Consider the following 9,845-nt stretch of genomic DNA (forward strand, 5'->3'; position numbering starts at 1 on the left):
CCACAAGCCACACACTCTCTCGCAGTGGAGGGAGGTGGAGGCTCAGCCTCCTGTGCTCTGTCAGCACCCCTCCCCTAACCCTAGCTCCCCATGTTTGCCTTAAGCTTCACCTCCTTAACCTCATGGGCAGAAGGAGACTGGGAGGGCCCTTCTGCCTCAGACCCTTTAGCTGAGAACTGGCCAGAGCAAAGGCTCATGAAGCCCACTCTTACATCCCTCTGGGGACACTTCTGGGCCCCTGGTGGCCACCTCCGTCTCTCCAGAGCCAAAAGAGACCCCTCCCCCACCCCCAGATAGCTCTACTCAGGCCCCCAAAACCACAGGCAACCCCAACATTCCCCAGATCTACTACCAAGGAATTTCTTCCCCCAAATCTTACTTGCACCTAAATAAGGATGGGTAGTGAAGGAAAGGTTTGTCCCCTCTTCTATCTCAAAGTGCAGTAATGTTCCACATCTCCACATTTTCCTGAGTAACCTATAAACATGTATTGACTGACTGCATACGGCACACGGACCTAGCAGAAACACCGGGCTAGGATTTGGCAGACTAGCCTTCTGAGTGCCAGTTCCGTTATCAACTTCCTTATGACCTTTAGAAATTCATTGACATCTTGGAGCCTCGTCCATCTCAATTATAAAATGAGCCGAGGGAGTGAAATGCTCTCTAGGCATCCTCATATTGTGCATGTCACTGGGGGCTGACATGGGGGAATTTGGGCCGATATTTGATAGCAGAATCGTGCTTTCCGATCCCCAATTCCATCTGCCATTTTTGCCAATCATTTTCAGGAATTAAAGGTGAACAGTAATTTAGAAACACCTTAGCTTTAATATCTATTCATCATTTTATAAATGTAATTCTTCCTATTTTGTAGGGGAGGAGGAGAATCCACTTTTTTCCCCTTGTATTCTCCTGTTATGATGCCAGACTTGGGGGTGGGGGTAGAGATCCAACATTGAATTCTGTCTCTATCCCTTAGTTGTGTGGCCTTAGGCAAGACATTTCCCTCAGTCTCTGTTTCTTTAGTCATGAAGTGGCAACAACAGACCTACCTCCAAAGGTTGTTGCAAAGATTAATAAAATAAAATGAGATAAAGTGGTTAAGCATCCATGCCACAGTGGTCTCGATAAAAAGTATTTAAAAAAAAAGAGATGCTTCCTGACTTCTCCATCTGTCTCCACAGAGCACATGCGCTCCTGCAGGACACTCTCAGATCAGCCAGAACTAGATGAAGAGGTACGGCGGAATAAATCCTGTGTTCACATGGGAGGCAGCGAAAACCTTTCTTCTGCGAATACAAAGATGTTCTATAAACAATTCTGGACGGTCTGGCCCCTCGACATGAATTCCAAAGTACAGACCACAGAATGCACCGGGGGTCAGCGTTGAGTAGTTATTACCTAGACTCCATGTTGTGCCTCCCATGTTCATAGCCTAGTAAAGTGAGCCCAGGAGATTCCAGACTGCCCTGGCCCATCTAGTCCAGATGGACAGCCTGTGCGACCACCCCAGGATCCAGCCCCATGTTTATTTGTTCATTCAGGGCCTCCCTCCGCCAGTCTTTGGTCAGCTCACAAACCCATATTGATCATCTACTAAATCACTTGTGGGTAAATTACTATGAAGCTAGAGGTGAATAGGACTTGGTACCTGCCTTCAAGGGCTTGGGAGTCTAGTGGGAGAGACAGGTCAACAATGAGCTAAACTATACTGGAAAGCAAAATAAAGGGCACACTAATCAAGGTCAGAGCAGAAAGACAGGAGCACTTCATGCTACCTGGGACAGGGAGCAGCCAAGAAATTTCTCTGAGGAGGGGCATCTGATTTGATCCTTAACCAATAGGTAAAGGAGTGAGGGCAGCCATTCTAGGCTGAGGAAGAGGTCTAAGGCACAGAGACCTAAAAGCATAAGTGGTACAACAGCTCTGGGGGCAGGCCGTGGGAAGGAAACACAGCTGTGGCTGGCAGAGGGAGCGGATTTAGAATAAGGGCCATATTTGTTTTCCCCACTGCAACGCGGTATAGCATAAAGAGACAGGCTCTGGAGTCACACAGCCCTGGGTGTGAACTTCACTGTGCCACCTGCTAGCTTTAGGACCTCAGCCAAGTCTCTTCACCTCTCTGAGCCTTGGTATCCTTATCTGTATAATGATCGTCATGAAGCTTGCACAGGATGAAGCATATAAAATTCTTAGCACAGTACGCAGTATATCAATTGCTCCGTAAGTTATATTAGTAGTTTCATTTAAAAAAAAAAAAAAAAAAGAGATCCCAGAAATAAAGATTAGATTACAACCACACTTTTTCTAAAGGCGGAAATCAGTCTAATGTTCTGGGTCTTCCGCAAAATTCATTTTAAATTGCTTGTTTGGGAGACAGCAGAGCAAAGTTGTTCATGGGCTTTGGAGTTTGACAGCCCTGAGGGGGCTGGAGTCCCAGTGTCTCCACTTCTAAATTGTGTGTCTTATATACATTACTTAACTTCCCTGAAACTCAGGTTCCCTATCTGCAAAATGGGATAAAGATGCCTAACAGGGCTGCTGAGAAGCTTAAATGAGCTAACAGATGGAAAGTTCCTGGCACAGGGGAGGCAGGCAGCCAAGAGAAGCTATTATTGTTTCAGCTGAAAAGCTTTATCTCCCTAACCTTCAGGCTTTTAAGATTTCTTTGTTGAAATTGGAAAATGTGGTGTCATTAGAGCCGTGAATGAGAACACGCTCCCACACATGAGGCCAAAGATAAGGGATGCTCTGTATCCAAATGGAGCCAGCTTAGCTTAGCAAATCCTCCTCCCAACCTTGCCCAAAGAGATCCTCGCTTTGTTTGAAGGGTCCAATCCAGCCACCTTTACACAATCCATTTCCTTTCACTTTTTTTTTTTTTTTTTGGTCGGAGTTCTAGCTCTTTGTCCTATTTGACCCCACCTCCACCAGCGGCAGATCACCTAAGTTGGCAGTGAAGCTAATTTAATCACAGAACAAGAATCTGCTGAGACCCAGGGTCAGATGTCATGGCATTGGGGAGCAGAAGCAGAAGTCTGAAGGAAACCCAAGAGCTACTGCCAGCATCACCCTGACTGTGTGAGGGGAGCCTTCTCTCTACCTCCCATACACCCCAGCCTCCACCACCCCTCCCACACTGTTCCATCCACAAGAGAAAGGCCACTGTCCTCAGAAAAAAAGTCCTCATCCCCAAATCTGAAGTGTTTACTTCAAGGAACTCTAGGTATTGGGTTTGTTTTAGAAAAGAAGGCAGAAAGGAGCATCAGGAGAAGTACCTTGGCAGGTTGAAAACGAACCCAAGAACAGAACCCAAGACCAGTCGAAGGGCGTTAGATTGTTCATTTGCTTCCAAGCATCAGGAGTCCAGAACAAGCCCCGCAGGGGGCCTTTTAACCACAATTTACATCAGGAAAGTAAGACCTGCTCTCCAAGAACCAGAAGTCATAGAATATAGAGAAGGTTTCCCAGCTACTGGTTTCACAGCCCATTCAAGCTGGCGGCCCTGCAGGACAGCCCTGCATGCCGTTTCCATGGAGTTGCTCCTTCTCTGGGGCCAGTGATGCCAAATCCAGCAAAGGAGAGGTCCCCTCAAGAGCTCACAGAAGGGCAACCTAGCAACCTGTCCCCAAGCCAGGAAATGAAAGAGCTGTATCAGCGGCTGAGAGCAGGGGATCAGGGGTTAGGTCAAACTGTTTCATTTCTCACACTTCTTCCTGAAGTGCAAGTTGAAAGAGGAAGATGTTACCAAGAAAGATGCTGGGGGAATGATTCTTAAACCATTTCTGGGCCACAGACTTACTTGAAAATCTCCAGAACAAAGGACTCAGAAAAATACAGAGTCCAAATTCTTGGTAAACGATTTGAGAAAGGACCCTAGGTAGGAACCTCTGCTCACTGGAGTTACGTGTCATGACAGATGTGCTGCGGGCAGATACATTGGCAGCAGGCCATTTACTTATGACCCTCAGCATGATGTGGTGTTTCCAGCAGTGATTCATAAACTTCTCTACACCTCAGAATTAACTACAGCACTAGTTAAAAGTGTACATCACACTCCCCACCCCTAGTCCTAGTAAATCTGAATCCCCCAGAGGTGGAGCTCAGGAATCTGCCTTTCTAACAAGCTCTCCAACGTGATTTTGAGGCAGCCAGTCTTGTACCCATACTTTGGTTAATAGCATGGGCTCTGGTGTAAGAGAGATTTGGTCCAGATTTTGGCTTCACCTTGTAATTTCAGGCAAGTCATCTCACCTCTGAGCCTTGTTTCCTTTGAGCTCATAAGCTGTAGAAATGTTTAACTTCTTTTTAAATAAACAGGCAGCTTACTGTAGTATAAAAAACGGTGTAAAATGAGAAAGAAAAGTGGCTTAGCTTCCTTTTCTGTACAGTGGTTCCTGCAAAAGTTACCTACCGCTTTCCCTACTCCCTACTGCCTCCCCCAGCCCCTCTCACTCAACACTACCATCAGGCCAAGACTGCTGGTGGGTTTGAGACCACCGACGTAGAAATACTCTGTAGGCAGCTCAGCTGGGCAAATAGCTAGCATTAGAACAACAGGCTTGGATGCAAAATCGGATGCTGAAACTTACTTGCTGTGTGATGCTGGGCAAGACACCTAACCTCTCTGTTTCCCCATCTGTACAATGGAGATTAATAGTCCTTGCTCACTAATTCTATATAGTTCCAAATGGGCCCTCCCATCTCCACTGTGGCTTTTCTCTACTAACCCTCAATCTGAGAGTAAAGCGGAGTGTTTACAAGGGGCGTCCTTTGAAATCGGATATGTCGACTCCGGTGTGAGCTCTTCGCTCTGCCCCTCCTAAACCACACTGCCTGAGTGGTGAAGTGCCCTCTCTATTAAACCGGCACACCGCTGCCTCCGTCACAGGGCTGCTGAGAAGAATAAATGAGATGTCCGTGCAAGCGCATTCGCACGCAGAAAGTGCTCAGTAAATGCTTTCTCCCCTTCCCCCTATACAAACGTGAGGGGCTCTTATTGTTCACTTGATTTCTGTCCCACCTCGTGTTTAACGCATCCGGTCTCAAAGCGCGGAGGGAAAAGAGTCGAGATGGAAGAAGGGGTGAGGGAGAAAGAAAGCGAAGGGGAAGCAGCAAACTCACGGGTAAAATGCAAATCGGCCCGGTCGGTGCGTCCGAGCTGCACTTGACACGGCGCTGGCTCCCGCGCCCGTGTGCCGCAGCCCCCGCCGGCCGGCTCCCCCCTTTTGCTAGCAATGGCCTCGGGCCGGAGGCTGAGAAGGGAGGCCGCCCCCGCGCCCCGCTGATTGGCCGCTCCGTCCCGCTCATCAAGCTCTTTTGTGTCAATGGGCAGAAGCTAACTGAAGCGGCGGCTGCAGGGAGGGCCCGGCCGGTGGGCGGGGGAGGCCGCCGCTGCCGTGGGAACCGTGCTGCCTCGACTTCGCTACCCCTGGCTGGGCGGCTGTGCGGTGCAGCTCCATCCGGCAGCTCCGGTTCGCTCGGCGGCGGAGGAGGCGTCATCCTTTTCCCCTGCAGGGCCGCGGGGACTGGAAGGCGGCAGCCGCAGCTGTCCACGCCGGAGCATCCGCTGCCCACCAGCCGGGCACAGGTAAAAAAAAAAGGGGGGGGGAGCGCGATTGCCCGGCGCGCAGAGAGGAAGGAGAAGCTCCACCAGTACTGGGCGGGTCCCCACTTGGGGAATCGAGAACTGAGAGGCCGGGGAAGGAGCACTCCCATGGCCCCGCTGCGCTGAGGGAAGAGGTCGGGTTTTGCTGGATGCTGCCAAAAGCGTAGGATTTGCCAGAATTGAAAGGCGGGGGAGGCGTTTTTAGGTAGGGGTCGTAAGGGACAAGGAGGAGATAATCACAAGCTGTCTGCTTTGAATCCCCTTTGCATTTCCCCATCTCTTCCTGGGGAGGAATATGTGGGTGTGCGTGTCCAACTCTTATTCCCTTTCTCCGTGGCAGACCATCAGCCAAATCCGAACTTGAATTCTGTCTGAGTAGCTGATTGCAGAGCTGGTAGGCCAACAATTTCCCAGGGGACATGTAATGGAAGGGGTCACTTTGACTTGTATTCAGAAGGTGGGAGAGGGAATTTTCTGTCTGAAGATGGGAGATGGAATTTTCCCGGAGGTGAGGGCGGGGAAAGGGAGCGGGATGAGGGATGAGGGATGAGGCTGCTTCTGACCCTTCCCTTCTCTGTCCTGCCCTACGCGACGACGCAGTCTTGACGCCCTGAGGACTGGGATCTGCAAACCCCACTGGACGGAGGTCAGGGCTGCGATCTGCAACCCCCAGTGGACAGAGGTCGACCTACCCCGAAGACGAGCTTTCTCATGGAGGGCACCTGTTGCAGAGGCTGGAAGTGAAATAAAGGCGTGCACTTGTTTCCGAGCTTATGTTTTATAATCCGAGAAATAAGGGGGGAAACTTCAGAAGGGTGTGTGGTTGAGATCTGAAACGTGAGTTTAACGGTTATCTTAAAAAAAATTTTTTTTGAGTATAGTTGACACACAATGACACAGATATTTATTATCATAAATCTGTGAGATTTAGACTATTGCACTCTATTTTGAGAGCCCAACAACAGCTCCACACACACTATTTCACCTAGAATTCAAAGCAACAGTTGCCCTCCCTCCTGGAGGACTGGTCAGAGGGGATGGAAAAGTACCCTGTTAGCAGGAGGACACCCGGTAGCTCGAGAAAGTTTTAATTGCCAGTCTTCTGCAAGGTATTTTTAGGTCAGTGGGCAAATATAAAATGTACTGTGGCGTGTTCATTAAAGTAAAGCGACTGCAGACCACTTCCCTGCAATCTACTACATTATTGACCTTTTCCCCCCCTTTTTCTTTACAGTCCCTATTGAGATACAAGGAAGGCAGAGCCTGGGAACATTGCTTTGGGGATTCCTCCTACAGATTAGGCTTTTCTAAAAAGCCTGAGCATCTTGTTATATTCAGATAGACAACCGTCGTCCGTCATGGCTAGCATCATTGCACGTGTGGGTAATAGCCGGCGGCAAAACACACCCTTGGCACGTTGGGCCCATTCAATTTTGAAGTCCCTGGGGAGGAGTCTTGGCCCTTTAAGGGTCCACATGGCAGAAAGAAATGTGAAGCTATTCTCCAGGAGAGTGGTGCCAGCCCAAGGGGAAGAAACCTTTGAAAACTGGCTGATCCAAGTCAATGGGGTCCTGCCCAATTGGAATATGTCTGAGGAGGAAAAGCTCAAGCGCTTGATGAAAACCCTTAGGGGCCCAGCCTGGGAGGTCATGCGTTTGCTCCAGGCCGCCAACCCCAATCTAAGTGTGGCTGATTTCCTGCGGGCGATGAAACTGGTGTTTGGGGAGTCTGAAAGCAGTGTCACCGCCCATGGTAAATTTTTTAACACTTTGCAGGCACAGGGGGAGAAAGCCTCCCTTTATGTGATCCGTTTAGAAGTGCAGCTCCAGAATGCTATTCAGGCAGGGATCATAGCTCAGAAAGATGCAAACCAGACTCGCCTGCACCAGCTCCTTTTAGGCGCTGAGCTAAATAGGGACCTGCACTTTAGGCTGAAACATCTCAGGATGCATGCAAATGATCAGGAGCATCTTCCTAATTTCTTGGAGTTAATCAAGATGATAAGGGAGGAAGAGGATTGGAATGACACTTTTATGAAATCGAAAGGGCCCAAAAGGTCTGAGCTAATCTTGGAGAGGGCAGCAAGCCCTGTAGCATTTCAGGGGCCCCAGCCAATAGCAACCAGCAGCGCCGACTGCAACATGATAGAGGTAGATGATACCCTTGATGACTCAGATGAGGATGTGATCCTGATGGAGTCTCAGGACCCTCTACTTACATCCATCGATGCCCCGCCCCTCAGAGGCAGGGCCAGACCTCTCGATCCAGTACTGGTCACTGATTCCTCCAACAGTTCCTGGGCTCAATCTCCTTCCACCAGTGGGGGTTCTGGGTATAAGAATAATGGTCCTGGGGATATGCGTAGAGCCAGGAAGCGAAAATACACAATCTTCTGTTCATATTGTGGTGAGGAGGGCCACTCAAAGGAAACCTGTAACAGTGAGAGCAACAAGGCCCAGGTGATTGAGAATCTGATCATCACCCTGCAGGAGCTGACACATACAAAGGAGAGGTCAAAAGAGGTTCCTGGCAAACACAATGACCTCTCTGGGCCTCTAGTAAAGTGCTAGAATGAGCCCTAAGTGAACCCTTAACTGTATTCAGAAGGGAAAAACAGCGGGGGTGGGAGTAGATTTCTATCTGCATTAATTAATCCACAAAGTGGATTTATTGTGGGCAGAAGAGGTCTTGGATATCACCAAAGTGGAGGGGATGGCCTGAACTCTGTCCCTGCTCCCTCCTCTGTCTGCCTAAGGGTCTATTCTGTGTGTGTGTCCGTTTCCTTGATGACTATTCTTTTTATGAAAGGAGTATAACTGTTAAACCTTCACAAAATGAAGGAAAATACAAATTACCCAAAACTCTTCATCCTTATATAAACATTGTCAGTCCTTTGATGAATGCCCTTCTAGGTATTTCCCTGTAACTGTGTACCCAGATAGATATATGTATAGATAAGTGAACAAATAAAAGTGCTGTTCTATACTGTGTATTTTTTACCAAACTATATGTTGTGGAGTTCTGTGTCAATGAATATATATAAGCATCAAGTTCAATGTCTCTGTGTGTGATGTTACTTTTAGGAATATAGAGGAAAAATAAATAAGAATCAAATATAGAAGCTTTAGTGGGGGAGGGTCACACTGTGAAGTGGAGTTTTCACCAACCTCATTTACAGATGAGGAAAAGGGAAGCTGAAATGGGCGGAATTTCTCCCAAAAAGGCCCTTATCACAACTGACCTGTCTCCTAGGGTCAGGGTCAAATCTGCACCCACTAGTTGATATTCCAATGCTTTCTTTTCTAACGTATCCTGAGAAATGTGATGATGGACAGGGGTGGGGGCAAAAGTGGGAAATGGGTATTTCAGGAGGGTTCCATTCCTGTTCACTTTGGGAAGGAGCAGGGTAGATTCCTTAGACTGTGGCTACTGCTGCTTCTGGAGAACAGCTGGTGGCATCAGTAAGACTATCCTTTGGGCTGACACTACCCTCTGCTTCTGCCCTTAGTACTGAGAAAGCAGCCACTCATGAGAATTTAGTACCAGGAAGCTCAGCACCTCCCAAGCCTCCCCCTGGTTACAGGCTAGAGGACACCAAGGAGCCCAAGGAGTTGCGGCTAACCTTGTCCTGATCCAACAAATGGGAATACCCAAGGAAGGATGAAAAGCCATCTGGGTGCCAGGGCATATGAAAAAACATGGGAATCAGAAAGCCCACATACCCTTTTAGAGCTGAGGACATTAATAGGAAAAGAGAGCACAGAAGAACCTTCCTGGACACCTGCTCCTGCCCATCTCACAGCCTCAGACTGGAGGGTGATAAAAAATGACGCTCTGTCCAAAGAACAGGGTCCCCTATTCTTTGTCGGTATATCAGTCCCTATCCTTGTGAGCAGGGCAAGGTTGATTGGGGCTGATTTTATTTAAGGCAGGGAATGCAGTGGAATGAATGCAGACCCGATGAGTTTGTCAGGGAGGAGATAGGGCTGAGAGGACAGAGTGTGCCACAGGAGGAGACAGCGTGTGGAGGCGAGGCAGCATAGAGCTGTAGAGGGAGGGGAGAGAAGACAGGCAGGGGAGGAGAGGACACCTTGACTGGGCAGGGGATTCACATCGAGCCTGGTAGGAATGGCAGACTCTGAAGCTTTCACACAGAACCCTGGACCATGTGGTCCCGAGGGGAGGGAGGTGTTTGGGGCTCTAATTATGCTAGCAGTCGATGGCCCAACAGGGA

At 48.9% G+C, this 9,845-nt stretch overlaps 1 protein-coding gene across 3 annotated transcripts; it reads left to right on the plus strand.

Annotated features, from left to right (window-relative positions):
• Positions 1-5,315: 5,315 nt before the first annotated feature.
• Positions 5,316-8,631, plus strand: LOC102742958 (zinc finger CCHC domain-containing protein 18). Of its 3 annotated transcripts, XM_006751131.3 has the most exons (4): positions 5,318-5,593; positions 5,952-6,005; positions 6,212-6,448; positions 6,846-8,631. In XM_006751131.3, the coding sequence occupies exon 4, from the start codon at positions 6,970-6,972 to the stop codon at positions 8,179-8,181; it is 1,212 nt and encodes a 403-aa protein (XP_006751194.1). In that variant the 5' UTR covers positions 5,318-5,593; positions 5,952-6,005; positions 6,212-6,448; positions 6,846-6,969; the 3' UTR covers positions 8,182-8,631. The 3 variants fall into 3 exon arrangements, with proteins under 3 accessions (XP_030878299.1, XP_081667390.1, XP_006751194.1); XM_081811264.1 differs by having other exon boundaries at positions 5,317-5,593; positions 6,212-8,631; XM_031022439.2 differs by lacking the exon at positions 5,952-6,005 and having other exon boundaries at positions 5,316-5,593; positions 6,212-8,631.
• The last annotated feature ends 1,214 nt before the right edge of the window (positions 8,632-9,845 follow it).

Source organism: Leptonychotes weddellii, unplaced genomic scaffold (genome assembly GCF_054177405.1).
Source record: "Leptonychotes weddellii isolate Sample4059 unplaced genomic scaffold, ASM5417740v2 HiC_scaffold_6618, whole genome shotgun sequence".
NCBI lineage: Eukaryota > Metazoa > Chordata > Mammalia > Carnivora > Phocidae > Leptonychotes > Leptonychotes weddellii.

Bases quoted from the DNA above. Each gene is read 5' to 3' on its own strand.
- LOC102742958 (XM_031022439.2), top strand. From the start codon at position 6,970: ATGGCTAGCATCATTGCACGTGTGGGTAATAGCCGGCGGCAAAACACA.